Genomic DNA, 14,577 nt, shown 5'->3' with positions numbered 1-14,577 from the left:
TCTGGGCAAGGTCTCCTCTTCCAAGCCTTTTCTCGCAAAAGGCAAGCCTCTTCTCCCTCCCCCTCCCCAACACACACACACACACACACTTCATCTGGCTGACTTTGGGCCACCTCGACTGGGGAAGAAGTTTTGTCCGGCCCACAAGCGCCCTCCTTGGGGCTGCTCTACAGGACCGGCTCGCCTGCAACCCCACCCCGCCCCCCAGCCGCTGCCGGTGCCCTCTGGCAGGGGGAGCGCCGGGCAGACCTGGGGGGCAGCAGCTCTGACCGGCGCCGGCTTGCCTGTCCTCCGTTGTGCTTCTGCAAGAGAGGGACATGACAACCTCGAGGTCCCCCCCCCCCACCATGAATGATGGCCCCCTTCTCAAGCCTCCCCTGGTGGGGGAAGGCCAAGCTCCCCGCTCTCCTTTGGGCAGCCGGGGGCTGGGGGGCCCGCGCAGGGTCTTCCTCAGAACCACAGGGATCCCCCCCCCCGACAGGTGTGTCAACGCAGACTAATCACTCCAGGTGTGCAGCCAAAGGAGAGAGGGACGCTCCTCGGGCCCCGCCCCCATCGGGCAAAGAACTTCCTCTCCCTTGACCGCTCCCCCCCCTCTTTGGAATCGACCACGCCGCGCTCGCCCCCCCCCACTCCTCCCGCTCCCCAACAACACATTTGAGAATCCCCTCTCCAACAACACGTTTGAGAATCGGCTAAAGGTTTCAAATATACTTTCCAAAAGAAAAAAGAAAAAAAAATCAACGCAAGTTTTCAGCCTCAAAATATTTTGTTTTCTTTTTAAATTTTAGAAAATGGTTTTTTAAAAAAAAGACACCAAGCTTCTTGTTAAAAGGCAGATCAGGCTGGGGTCGCAGCCCGCGCCGCCCGCCCCCCCTCCCCCCGTTTTCTTTTTGGTCAGCAACCTAAGAAGCCGCGATCCCGGATCCCTTAAGCCGGGAAGCAGGACCCGAAGAGCTGAATAGAGAAAGTCAGTGTTCTGCCGGGTCCTTCGGGCCGCGGACGAAGCCAGAGGCTGCCTGGGGGCTGCGGTCCTCCTCGGCAGGGGAACTACCCCCCCCCCGGGGGCCCTAATGAGGTCTAAAAACAGCCGGGCGGTGGGCGGAAGATAGAGGGGTCTCTCTCCGAGAAGACCGAGAGGGGCTTCTCGGCCTAGACTAGACCTCTGGAGACTCCGAGGGAAGGAGTCTTGGGGGCAGAATTGAGGGGCAGCTTCCTCGACGCCCCCGTCGGTCCCTGAAGGAGGAGGGGGGGCTTTTGTTTGCTGCCTTTTTCGTTTTTGCACCTCACATTCGTTTTTTGCTTCGGGGAAATCCCTCTGTCGGATGAGTGTGGTCACTAGAAGAAGAAGAAGCCCAGCAGCATTCTTTCGGAGGCCCCGATTCGGTGCCAGCCTCCGTGGGAGCAAACCCCCTTCGACTGCTGCGGGAAGCGGCGTCTAGTGTCGCTCGCCCAAGCTTCTCCGTGCAAAGAAGGGATCCAGCCCTTCTGTCCCCGACGCAAGAAAGCGGCGGGAAGAAAGAGCTTCTGAGAAGGAGCGTTTCCAGAGCGGGATCCTGCCCTTCCGAGGCTGGGGAGACAAAGGGGCGCGGAGGGAGCCCGGGGGGAGAGACGAGTCTGCTCCAAAGAGCCCCCACCCCACTTCAATACTCTTGATAGCCACGCGTTGACTTGGGCGCACCCAATTTGGGGGTCAGAAACAGAGCCGATCACCGGTAGGGCTTTCTCACGAGTAAATGCTTTTAAGGGAGGGGAATTACAGGCAAAGCCCGCAAAACACAGCCATGCCCTTTGAAGGGGAGCGGAGGAAAAACCAGGGCAAAAGGAGCGGCGATGCTAAACGCCTAGCGTTGGGAGATGAGGTCCCCTTCAAACATTTTTATTTTTAAAAAGGGCTGCTTCCCAGTAAAGATATTTGCATTCTGCATAGGAAGGACTCCTCTCCGTTTGTTTCCACCACAAATGCCGAAGTTCACACTCGACTGTCGTCTTTAAAACACCGGAGAGAGAGGCGCGGCCAGGAATCCCTCCAGAGCCGCCTAGCCAGCTTACTCACGAGTAACAAGCACGCACTGAGTTATTTCCTAGCTGAGTGGAGGCGTCCCTAACACGCTGGTCAGTCTCCTTCCCGGCTTCCCTCCCTGTCCGCCCCCCTTTCCTTGATTGGAAATGCCAAATTAATTTCATTTGCTAATTTAAAAGCCCCAAAGTCCCCGCCCCTCGATTCTTAGCAGGTCTTCGACGTGAGAATATGGGGTGGGGGGAGAGAAGGAGGGAGAAAGAAATACATCCTGGGCTCTAACTAGAGACAGGAATATATCCGTAGCTAAATAGGTATATACAAGCGCATCTGTCAATTTCTGTAATACCGGCACCTATTTTCTTGGAGGTGCCTAGGAGCACGATTAACACAAGGCGAGGTCTCCATCCCTCGCAGAGTTTACTCGGAAGTAAGTTTACTTGGTGGCACTCCTACTGCTTAAGGGGGGGGGAGGGAGTTTGTGCTTCCCGGCGGTTCAGAAACCCACCCCTTGCCCTCACAGCCCCCTGCCCTGAAAGCGAAAGGACCCGTCTAGCCAGCTAACCCCCCCCCCCGCAGCCACACACCTGAAACACCCCCTTTCCCTTCACACCTGAAGACCTGCTTGGACAGAAAGCGGCGTTGCCTTTCCGATCACGCCCCCTCCCCTGTTTCTCACCATCAGGTCTATCTGGGTTGGGGTGGGCGGGAGGGAGGGGGGGAAGGCCCCAGACATTACAGCCCCCACCCCTCTCAGTCTCTCACAAATCCAGTCCTACCCTCTTCTTTCTCTATATTTCCATTTCGCTCTGCTCCAGGGAGGAGATCTTGCCGCCAGATTGCGCCCCCCACCCCTCAATGCTAAACAATGCAAAAACAGCAACAAAACGCTCGAGTTTGAATAAGGTTTGGGGAACTGGGGGGGGGGGGGGAGGAAGAAGAGCAGGGGGGAGAAAAACCCCTCCGCGAAACCTCATGAATACCCGCCGAGGGCGAAGCCGAGTGAGCCGTTTAAAGATGAAAGTGCGAAGCGAATAAAGACTCAATTTAATCTGTCTTAAACCCCTTCAACTTCTCGTTTGTGCGGGGAACCCAAAGAGTGAGTCCTGATTGGGGATAAATACATTTCTTAACATGCCTCGGAGCCATTACGCCCCACTCCAACACCGCTCCCTATTCAAGCGCCACAGTTTTCATTACGGCCGCTAATAAGTCTTAACGTTATTAAATGCCAAGCGGATGATGGCGAGAAACAGACGCCGCCCGACGCCGCCGCCGCCACCGACCGACGACTTGTCTTGTCTTCCTTCCAGCCGGCCGCAGCGGCCGCGCAGGAGTCCGCCCCGCAGCCTTCCCGCGGCCGCCGACTGGGCTGGGGGCCACGGGCCACAAACGAGCCCCCCCCCGCTCCCGCTCCGCGGACCTCTGCGCTTCGGCTTCTCCGCCCTTGAAACGCAAAAAGCAGCCCAGCCGTCTGGTGGCTCCAGTGGCAGGGATGCCACGGAGCTGCTGCGGGCTTACTTTGGAGTAAACGCGGGCCAGACTGGGAGGGGCTGAAAGAGGAAATGCCCCCCCCCCAATAGCCTCTTCCCTTTCCCTTGTCTAACTTCCAGAGCTCCCCCCCCCCACCGGGGCCAAACCCCTCAAAGCAGCCGGCAGTCCAACAGATGGAGCGCGCGCTCTGCCTTGGCCAGCCTTTAAGGGCACGCAGGATTCGGAACCAAAAACCAATGGGCGGGGCGGGGCCTTCTGGCCCTCCAGTGCCTCTTTACTCTCCCCCCGCCCCCCCCCCCCAGCAAACCCCGGAGAGTTCCGCTAAGGGGGATTCCAAGGCAGCGCTAGAAAAGCAGCCCTGAAAGGTGAGTAGGGCGGGTTAGCTGGGCTCTTCAGCAGAGGGCAGCTTTCGTTTGGAGCAAACAGGCTTTGGGTTGCCCGGTGGACAGACAGCGAAGGGGGAAGTCTGCGCGACCTCTTGGGCCTCGCCGGGACCAGACATCCAGCTGTTCTCCTGAGCACCCGCCCCCTAATCCGAGCGCCCTTCGGGGGCTGCCTGGAAGCTCAGGACCGTCCTGCGCGCTCAGCTCTCGGCTGTTTCCCTGGGAAGCAAAAGCCTTCCCCCGCTCGCATTTGCTCTCAAGAAAACGAGCTCTGGATCGCAGCCTTTCCCCGCCTATCTGTGTGCGTCGCGAGGCCGGGAGACCCCAGCGCTCAGATGCCGCAAGAATGGAGAGAAGGCAGCGATCCCCCTCACGTTTACCCAGAAGTAGCGCCCACCGAATTCGTTTCCAGATTTTTGGGCAGGGAAAGGTGGCAGCCTGGTGGGGGGGGGAGGGGCGAGGAAGGGATCGCAGCCAGTTTGGGCGGATCCCCACGTCCTTTGTTTTCCCCACCGAGGACACAGCGCTGCAACCCTACGCGCCTTTACCTCGGTGTAAACTCAGCCTTACGCTGCGGATCTTCGTTCCAAGTAAAGACCGCTCCACTGCGGTCAATGGACCTTACCCGCGAGTAAACTAGACACTTTAAATATTCTATTTAAAAAAAAAAAAACCCTCAAAAACAAACAGAGATACGAGATTTTTTTTTTTTAAAGATACTCGAGAATGTCTAGCAAGTCGAGCCATTAGTAACTTTAACTAGGGCAATTAAAACTTTGGCAGGTTTGAGAGAACGATTTATGGATTAAGGGGCACGGGGCGGGGTGTTTAAAAAGGAATCTGGATCGCAGCTGGAAGGGGGGAGGGAGAAGGAAGAGCGAGCGAAAGAGGCCTGCCGGTTGGTTTGGGCTGGAGCCGGGGAGAAGAGACGCCCCCCTCCCGAAGGAAGCCCAGAGCTCCCGCCGCAAATTTTCCTGGGGGGGGGGGTGTTCAGCAGGAGCCCTTGGGGTGCAGAGAATGCGGCGGGAGGCCGAAAGGCGCCGGAGCGAGCCGCCCGCATTCTCCTCCCGAGTAAACTCCGCTCCCAGCCGTCGCGGCAGAGGCCGGGTCCGTTTTCTCGCGAGTGAAACATATCGGCGGAGAGGGGTCGATGGGCAGGTCGGGAAAAGCCTCTACCTCTACCGCGCTCTTCGGGAGAGCACTAATGGCAAAGAGCAGAGATTACTTTCGAGTAAAGGAACCCCCTCCCCCCTTCCAGAGCTTCAGCTGGCCGCTTCTGGGTTGCCCCCCACCCTTTTCGGGCCCGTTTCTGGGGCCGCCCGGCAGCCCTCTTGGCTCGACAGCCGCGCCTTTTCCCCAAAGTTCATTTTTCTTTCTTTCTTTCAAAAACCGATTCCCTTCCCAAGCCCCCCAGCCCAGATGCGCGGCCCATATGCGGGGGTGTGTGTGGTGTGTGTGTTGTCCTTTTGCTCCTGGAGCCGGAACAAGAGCGACGCTGGCCCCGAAGACGGCGGGGGGGGGGGGGCGGAGAGGGAGAGAAGCCTTTTGGCTGCACCCAGAAAGAAACGAAAAAACCTCGGGCCGGCCGGAGTTTTCTTAAACGCTTGCTTGAAAGGGAAGGGGGGGGGGGGAGGAAATAGCTCTCTCCTCGAAACACGCCGCGTTTAAAAAACACAACCTGGTTAAAACACTCGGCAAACGCACGCCTTTGGGGCTACAAAAGAGCCCATTTCCAACTGCGTCGGAGCAATCCGAATTGGGGGGAAAGACTCGCTGTTTGCTCCCCCCCGGCCCGCCGACAGGGGGGCCGCCGCCCCATATTACAAAACTATCGACCAGCGGGGCACGTTGAATTATGTATCGCCTATTCTTCCGGGGCTTCCTTTTCGCCCCCACCCTCTCTCGAAAACGGTGAATGAGAAGCAACCCAGTCCTCCCCCCCACCCCCTTTCTCTCCGACCCCTCTTTGAGGGGGGAGGGAAAGGAGGGGGTTTTTTTTTCTCCAGGGGGAGGGAGAAAATACAGCGTCGTCTCCTTTTAAAAGAAGTGTTTGCTTTTGTGGTCAAGCTTCAATAGACTTGGAGAAATCTTTGTAAACCGAAGTTCATCGCCAAGGTTAACCGAAAAGGGAGAGGAAAAGACCGAAACGGCCCCTTTTGTCCCCGGCCCCAGTTCAGCCTTTTGCGAGGCAACGTTGGAGCGCTGCAAAGGCGGCGCGGGGGTGGGGGGGGGTGGGGGTTCCAAGTCCACCTTCCACAGAGTTTTAGGGCCGGGTAGATTTTAAAACGAGTTTTAAAAACGCGGCGCCGTTTCCCCGGCCCGCTTAATTTTCAAGACGCACAATATGAAACGCACAAAATAATAATAATAATAATAATAATAATAATAATAATAATAATAATAATAATAATAATCGGAAATTCATTTCGGATCGACGGAAGGGGAGGGGATCTCTCTGCCACTCGCTTCGCCTCATTCCCGCCCCCCCCCCCCGCGGCTGCGAAGACCGCAAAACCTGCCCGGGACCCCTCTAAACTGGGTTTGCGGGAGCGCAAGGCCGCCCTCTCCGATTCAGCCCGGCTGTGCGCGTGAAAACAGCCGTCTGCTAAACAGGAGCTGGGGGAGAGAGAGACACAAGCCCCCCCCCCCAAAAAGAGGAACAGATTCCCTCCCCGGTGGGGACGGAAACAAAGCGAACTCTGCCAAGCACCAGTAACTCGGAAGTAGACCCGACCGGTGTCAATGAGGAGCGCGCCCAGAGCTCAGAGCAGACCCACCCGTCCACAAACCAATTGGGGCGGGTTTTTTTTGTTTTTTGTTTTTGTAAGCTTTTTGGAGGGGGGGGGGAGTCGGCCTTTCCACAACTTCTCCACGCCTCCATCGCCGCAGCAGCACAGCCTTTTGCCTCGTCCTGTGAAGGATTTCCTAGGAGTGACCCCCCTCCCCAAGACCCGCTCCCGCGTGTTCTGCGCGGCTGAAATCGACAAGCCGGCTGGACAGGGACGGAGAAGAAGCGCCTCTCTTCCGCCCCCTCCCCAGTTGAGGCCGGGATGCGCCCCCCTCCCCCCCTCCCGCCACTCCCGGGGCTGCCTTTTGGGAACGGGATCTCTTCCCCCCTCCAACATCAAGTTCACAGCTCTGCCTTCCTCAAAACCAACGCTCGAATTCCCCCCCCCCGGGGGGTCTCTCTCTCTCTCTCTTTTTTTTTTAACAAAAAAAAAATAACTTGGAAAGTATTAAAAATGCAAGTTCATGATTACGCTTCCCCCCCCCCCCTTCCAAACAAAAACACAAAAACCACGAAGCAAGGCCGCTGGTGGATGGATTTCAAAAAGGTCTCAATGCAAGCTGTTTTCCTGACCCTCCTCGATCAACTGCTAGAAAGCTTTTTTAAAACCCATATTTCAAAAGCAAAAATGGTTCTTTTTTGTCCCTACCCCCCATAAAACAGCGGGGGAATCTCTCGCTCCCCCAGTTGAAGTCTTGGCTCCTTCTCGTCCTCCGCAAAACCCCAGAGCCCGGAGGATAATTGAAAACGAGGCCCCCCCATCAGTCAGTTGTCAAAGGAGGTTTCAGGGGAGCGCTTAGGAAACACAAGCAGGCAGAGAGAAACCGAGCCCTTTAACAAATTAATTGAGGAACCTCACCGGCCTCCGTCCCCCACCCCCAAATAAAGCCTGTGTAAATAACTGATCTGGAGTGACTCCCGTTTTCAACCGGAGCTTTCTGTGTTTGCGCCTTTCCAACATGAGAGTCGGGATAGCCTCCCCCTCCCCCTCGCCGCAAATCAAAGGCTTCGTGCCATCCAGGTAACACATTAGCACTTCCCCCCCACCCCCTTCCCCCACCCCACTCCTCTCCAACCAGTTGTCTAATTTTATTAACACCCCCAACGCTCAAGATTTGTCTTCAAAGATCAATCAAGCTTTGAAAAGGGAAAGAGACACCCCCCTGGGGGACAATTTGTGTCTCCTGCAATTTTCTTTTTAATACTGGGGGTGTGTGAAAAATGAAAGGGAGGGCTGTGTTCCCTCGCTGCCCTCAGCGCCCCCTCCTCTCACTTAAGCGGCGCTTTTAAAAAATAAAAAAATAAAATAAAAAAGAGAGCGTCCTTTCAATCACAGGGCTTTAGATAGCGAGAGATTCTTGACGATATTGTTTCAGATAGCCCAACAGACAGAAGTTTTCTGGCCTGGCCGAGGCGCTCGCAATATCTGGCAGAGCAGCGCGTCATATCTGAATGGAGAACTTCACGCGCCCAATGTTATTTCAGACAGTGAAAAATTGACATCGCTCGTGGCAAAACAGGGTTACACTTGATTTAAAGAGCACTTCTGTTTGATTCTCTATTCATTTTAAAATTTGCTCAAGAAAACCCAAAGGGGCTGACCAGATTAAAAATTACTCAACGACTCGCAGCCGGGAAGGGAAAAGAGGCCGGCTGCGTGTGTCTCTCTCCAGCCTTCACACAGCATTGGGGGGTGGGAGGGAGGGGGCAGAGTTGATGTCCCACCCCCGCCCCCTCGCCAACCGCAACAGCGCTCTGTGCAACTCCAAAGCTTGCCCCATGCGCTTGGGACATGGGTCCCGATTTCGAGCAAACAACAAAAAAGAAAGGTTCCTTGTTTTGAATTCAAAATTATCGTTCAGGATTGAGCGTCTGAGAAATGGAAAACAGGAATCCGGTGCACCTTAAAATGTATAAGGGACAACAATCTGCTATTCCAACTTAATTACCCTTCGTTGTTGTTTCAGCCCAGGCAGCATAAACGAACAGTCACCACCCCAACTTGTGACTCTTTTAATCTGCTACAAAACACTTCCATGACTCGGTATACTTAACTCACTGCCCACTTTCTCTGTATTTAGGACTGCCTGCCATTCCATACTATTGTCTGATGGAGTGGGCTTAGAGCACAGGAAAGCGGACATCCTGAATAAAACTTCGTTCGTCTTAAAGGTGCAACTGGATTCTTGCTTTGTTCTAATGTTATAAACTTTTTGCTTAACAGATCATCCGCCACTGTGACCACTGGGCTCTTGGGCTACGGCGCTGCTGCAGGCTGAGTTGGCGGCTCGTGGAGAATTGTCTGAAAGGAGCCATCAATTTCGCACTAGACTTTTAATCCTGTCTCCGACTCTGTCCCCAAGCTGACATTCTGCGCTAAAATCATAGAATCATAGAGTCGTAAAGTTGGTTTCTCTGATTCTAGTGTAGAATGTCAGTTTGGGGACAGAGTTAAACCAGGATTATCCTGTGTCAAAAATGCTGGACTTTTTGTTTGTTTGTTTGTTTGAAGAACTGAAGAAAAGCACCGGATGCGGCTGTGGAGTTTGGATCCCAGAGCACCTGGCGTTTCGAGAGAAATCCTAGCTGTTCTGACTGCGAAGACATACTTTGTGAAAAGTCATGTCTCTGAAACATCTTCGAAGCGAGAAGGGGGTGGCTGAGTCAAACCGCCACAGCCGGACTTGATTTCAGCCTCCTTCCCTGCCACCATTCAGCAAAAGCCAGAATAAATTATGTAAAGTCTGATGAAGCAAACGTGCTTAATCTATACAATTTGCCCAAGCTGAGCGGGCACCGATGGATCGATTTCGCATGCAAATCACACACACCTACATATAAGCAGAACCTCTCCAGAACGGTATCTCAGAGTGGGAGAAACTTTTTCTTTACAGATTCTAAAATACGCACGTGGCGTGGTGGTCCCCCTGTGGCATCTCCTTCTTCCTCTTTTGCTTGGTAAGATTCTTCTTATTTTTTTTTTTTAATGCCAAACGATTCTGCATTTCTGCTCAGGCGCAGAATTCTTTCCTTAAGGAGTATCTGAGCCAGCCAGGCCCTTTTCTGGATTAAACTTCGCCCATCTGAGAATTACTTTGTGGGTAAACGAAAGGAGAAGGGAGGTTGCCAAGAGGCCCAAGCAGGAAACCACCCGCGCCCCTCCAAGCAGAATTATGCCCCTGAAGAGTCCTGGGGCTAAAGAGGGCACATAAGACTGCTTAGGAGACACGCCACGTTTTGGGGCAGGCGCGCGCTCTTCCGCCTCTACCTTTGTCGCCCAAGATGCCGTCGATGCTGTGTTTGGCCTTCTTCTCGCCGTCCTCCTCTTTCTTGTCGCACTCCTCCTCCTCCTCCTTCTTCCCGAACTTGATTCGGAGCACGCGGCTGATTGAACTCACTAAACCTCAGACAGTCAAAGACAGAAGAAGAGAATATAAGCTACGAGGGATGGCGGCGGGCGGGCGGGGTGGGGGGAAGGCCAGTCCGGGTACCCCTCGGCCCAAGCCTCTTCTCTCTCTCTCCCCCTCCCCCCCCACTCCATTTAATTCATCTATACCCGACTTTTCTTGGCAGTATTCGATATTGCCTCCAAACTGCAGAGTCTTTGTGAGCAAAGATTCTACTTTGGGAGCTACTGGCATTAAAGTTAGACCCAAGCGGGCAGCCGGGTTGGTCTGAAGCAGTTGAACAAAGCAGGAGTCAAGTGGCACCTTTAAGACCAACCCATTTTTATTTCGAACGTCAGCTTCCGTGTGCTCTTAAGCACATTTCATCAGAGGAGGAATCCAGCACAGTGAGCAAAGCCATACATAGATGGTAGGCAGTGCCTACCGGCTCTGTATGGCTCTGCTCAGCTATGTATGGCTTTGCTCACTGTGTGGCATTGAAGTGGTGAGCTGCTGCATCAATTAGTTTGCCCTGGGGCTATTTTTCCTGAGCTAAGACAAAAACGTGTGAGTCGGAGGCTAAAAGGCTGTGAGCTGACTCACACTAACTCAGCTTAGAGGGAACGCTGGTGGGGCTCCAAAAGCATCTTATACCTTCCTCCTCTCTTCTGTTTTATCCTCGCTACAACCCTATGAGGTAGGTTAGGCTGAGAGCGTGAAACCAGCCCGATCAACCGGCCAAGCTTCCACCGTAGGAATGGACATTCGAACTCTGCACTGCCAGATCTTAGGTCAATACTGCACGCTGGGTGACTCTGTCCCCCACCCCAGGTCACCTCGCACACACACACACACAAACAAGCACCCCACCCCCACAATATGCCTAAACTTGAGGTCCAGACTGTGTTTGTGTCCTTGTCGCCTGTAGACAGGTTTCTATGGGAGTTGCTTAAGACAGATTTAAACTGGGGAAATTTCTGGCTCAAATACTCAATTGCTTAGCTGGAGGAAGTTGCAAAAAGAGATTAGTCTTCTTTCCAGCATTATGAAGCTTACAACGCCTTTACAACACTGTGCAGATTGAATAAGGCGCCTTACAATGTATACTTTGAACGCTGCTTTGGCTCCTGCGATGCGCCCTTGGAAATGACACAACATCACGACACACTCACTGCCCCTAAGGCACTCTCGGCACCGAGGTGCGCTGAACTCTTCCGCACTTTCTGCCTGAAAGAGTTCAGTGTAACCAGAAAGCCCACATACTTATGTAGCATACTATTGTCTTGCCCATTCAAACCAAACTTTATCTCTATTTCCCACCCCTCCCTCCCGTGGCACCTTGCAGACCAACCAAGTTTAATGCTGGGTATAAGCTTTCGTGTGAATGCCCACTTCTTCAGATCTGAAGTTGCTTAAGAGAGGTGTGAAGAAGCATGTGTGCACAGGAAAGCTTGCACCCAGAATTGGTTGGTCTGCAAGGTGCCTGACTGCTCGAGCGTTGTTCTGCCGCTTCAGACCAACATGGTGCGCCCACCAGACAAAGGGGTCTTACAAAACCACAATAGAAAGATGTCCTTGAGCTGCTCTCCAGAGAAAGTTAGGCAGCTTCCAGAGACCCACTGGTTGCTGCGATGCCCAACCGATTTCACCGGGGAGCTGCCGCGCCTGGTCTTCTCCCGTTTGTGCCCTTCGACTGATAAATCCATTTATTTTGCTAGCCAACCAGAGAACTCTCTTAACTTGCTGGCCAGCCCGCGGCTTCCAGGGACAGCGTCTTCCAGGCTAGAGGCCACGTGTGCCCCTTTAGCCGTTGGACTGGGGCGGGGCACCAATAGGAAGGGGACGCCTAAGACTTAAGTGAGGCAACGGAGCGTAAACACCTGTGGCAGCCGCATGAGATGTGCTGGTCCTTTGGTGGAATTACACCAAGCGAGGAGAGGAGAAAGGGGTTTCCTCACTGTTCTTATATTTTAGGAGTTATTTTCAGAAGAACACTTCAAACCAAGAACAACAATTTCTGCTTCCCCGCCTGTAAGGACATAAAAGAAGCCTTGCTGGATCCAGGTAAACATATGAACATATGAAGCTGCCTTATACTGAATCAGACCTTTGGTCCATCAAAGTCAGTATTGTCTTCTCAGACTGGCAGCTGCTCTCCAGGGTCTCAAGCTGAGGTTTTTCACACCTATTTGCCTGGACCCTTTTTTGGAGATGCCGGGGATTGAACCTGGGACCTTCTGCTTCCCAAGCAGATGCTCTACCACTGAGCCACGGTCTCTCAGTTAACTCTATCATGTCTGAAATGTGCATAGCTTGTATTCCAACACCCCCCCCCCCAGTCCAACGCTCTGTGTCCCACACTGACCAAAACTCTGGTGCCATCAGGAGGTCCACCAGTGGGGCCAGACCTTCAGAAGCTCTCCCACTGTTGCTCCCCCAAGCGCCAAGAAGACAGAGCATCAGCGCCCCAGACATAAGAATGCAAGAGAAGCCATGTTGGATCAGGCCAATCGCCCCCTGTCATCCATCCAGTCCAACATTCTGTGGCACGCAGGCTGTGATCACACACACCAAATAACGCACTTTCATTGCACTTTGCAACTGGATTTTACTGTGTGCACTGGCAAAATCCAGTTGGAAAGTGCACTGGAAGTGAATTGAAAATGGATTATTTAGTGCGTGTGATTACAGCAGCCACAGTGGCCAAAACCCAGCTACCATCAGGAGGTCTACCAGCGGGACCAGAACTCCACAAGCCCTCCCACTCTTGCCCCACAAGCACCAAGAAGACAGATCATCATTGCCCCGGATAGAGTGTCCCATAGTGTTCTTAGCAGTAGTAGGAAGTGACCGCCTGATATTGTGGCTTTTCAACCAGGTTGGGAGGACAGAGAGTCTGGTTGCGGCACCACTTGGAAATACAAATAGGGATGGGAACATTTTTGGGGAAAAAAAATCTCCTCCACGCACACCTTTAAGTAGCCCACTGCAAAGAGAAGGCCAGAGCAACAGAGAAAAGACTAGGCGGGGCAGTTTCTTCCTGATGGGCTGGCATTTTCCTTGAGGCTTTGCAAACTGCGTTTCCCCGCTGCAGTGGTACAGTCCTTTTCACCGCTGCAAGGCTTGTGCTGTACCTCCAGCCTCAAATACTTCTGCTGCCAGATGCGAATGCACCCCTCTTTCTGAGTCGGCAGGGAAACTGAGGCAGAGGGAAGCTTTATCTCACCTACAGACATAAAGTATGCAACGTCCGGCGCTCCCTGGGCTCCCCGCCGGCTCCCTCCCCCCTCATCAGGGCTGGGTCAAGCCCCCCAAACTCCTGATGGTTCACCCTAAAGCCCCATGAGTGCACACAGGCCTCACCTATTAGCACCAAAACTCAGGTACTTAAAAGACTACCAAATCCTTCCTTGGTGTTATGGGGTTTTGTCTGTTATTTAAAATTTCAAGAGAATTTTTGGGGCTGCCTTGAGCTAGGTGGAAGTCTGGCGTTGTATCCAGTTTATAAAGAGAAGGGCGTTTTTAAACTGGGCAGGCGCCCGCTGGGGAAAAGTCCTTTCTCAAGTCCTGGTTTTAGCAAAAGCAGCCAAATCCTTCATCGCCGCAATAACAGCCCTACAGAAAACAACGAGCAAGGGGGAACCACCTTTCCCCAGGTAGCTGCTTTTGGACTGGCTAGTTTTAAAGGGAAGGATGCCGGTTTTCAAGTTCCGCAGAACCACTCCCTCAGCTTGATGCAGAGTGCTGAGTAGCCAAGCAAGCTTGCATACGACATGCTTAGTTCAAATGACAGCGATTGTTGAGCTCCCCCCCCCCAAAAGTAAACATCTCCCTTTCTCATTCTCACACCTTCCCCTCCCAAAGTCGCAATTTAAATGCTGTCTTCAATCCATGACTTTACCAAAAGGAAATCCTTCCTTGCTGCCAAATTTAAGCAAACAGCCCCCCCCCCCTATATAACAAGAAAAGTCAGCAGTTCAGATGCACCAGATTGGAGCCCACGAAATGTTGCATTCTGAAAGATGCGAAAACTACAGCTGTCCCGCAACTCGAGGTTTGGGATTTCTCTGAAGCCTCCTGCGGGGTCGCAGGAGCCCCCGCAGTGGCACCTTCGCCTCCCCAGCAAAGGTGGTTCAGCAAAACAAACCGCCTATGGGCAAAGGAGATCGCTCACTAGTTGAGCATTCAAATGCCCTGCCCTGGGTGGGGGGCAGAAGGACACGCACAGCCTTAGCCAATTTGGGGGGGGGGAAGAAGACAGAACGCATGGGGACCCCGACTTTCTTCCATGGTGAGCGCAAGGCAATTTCAATGGAAGTGCCCCCCCCCCCAATCCAGCGGCGGGATCAGACTCTGCCCTGCAATCTGTGCCCCCAGACCTACCTGGGTTTCAGCATTTAACCCCCTCCCCCACCCCCGCAATTCCGTTCCCATCGGCGGAGAGCACCTTCTGGACCAATGTCTTCACCGTTGGTATAATGGCTAAACGATTCCATTTTGACGTGG

At 53.6% G+C, this 14,577-nt stretch overlaps 1 protein-coding gene across 4 annotated transcripts in view; it reads right to left on the bottom strand.

The window, feature by feature from the left end:
* The window catches only part of PAX7 (paired box 7), a 185,093-nt gene that overhangs the window by 164,695 nt on the left and 5,821 nt on the right, over positions 1 to 14,577 (bottom strand). For 2 of the 4 annotated variants that reach the window (XM_060259404.1, XM_060259405.1), the window contains exon 4: positions 9,954 to 10,088. In XM_060259404.1, coding sequence (XP_060115387.1) covers positions 9,954 to 10,088 — 135 coding nt within the window. The remainder of the gene's footprint in view (positions 1 to 9,953; positions 10,089 to 14,577) is intronic. The other 2 variants (XM_060259406.1, XM_060259407.1) reach the window with 1 other exon arrangement.

This window comes from Heteronotia binoei, chromosome 18, assembly GCF_032191835.1.
Source record: "Heteronotia binoei isolate CCM8104 ecotype False Entrance Well chromosome 18, APGP_CSIRO_Hbin_v1, whole genome shotgun sequence".
In the NCBI taxonomy this organism is placed as follows: domain Eukaryota; kingdom Metazoa; phylum Chordata; class Lepidosauria; order Squamata; family Gekkonidae; genus Heteronotia; species Heteronotia binoei.
The sequence above is the reverse complement of the archived record's forward strand: the minus strand, read 5'-3'. Positions and strand labels throughout refer to the sequence as shown.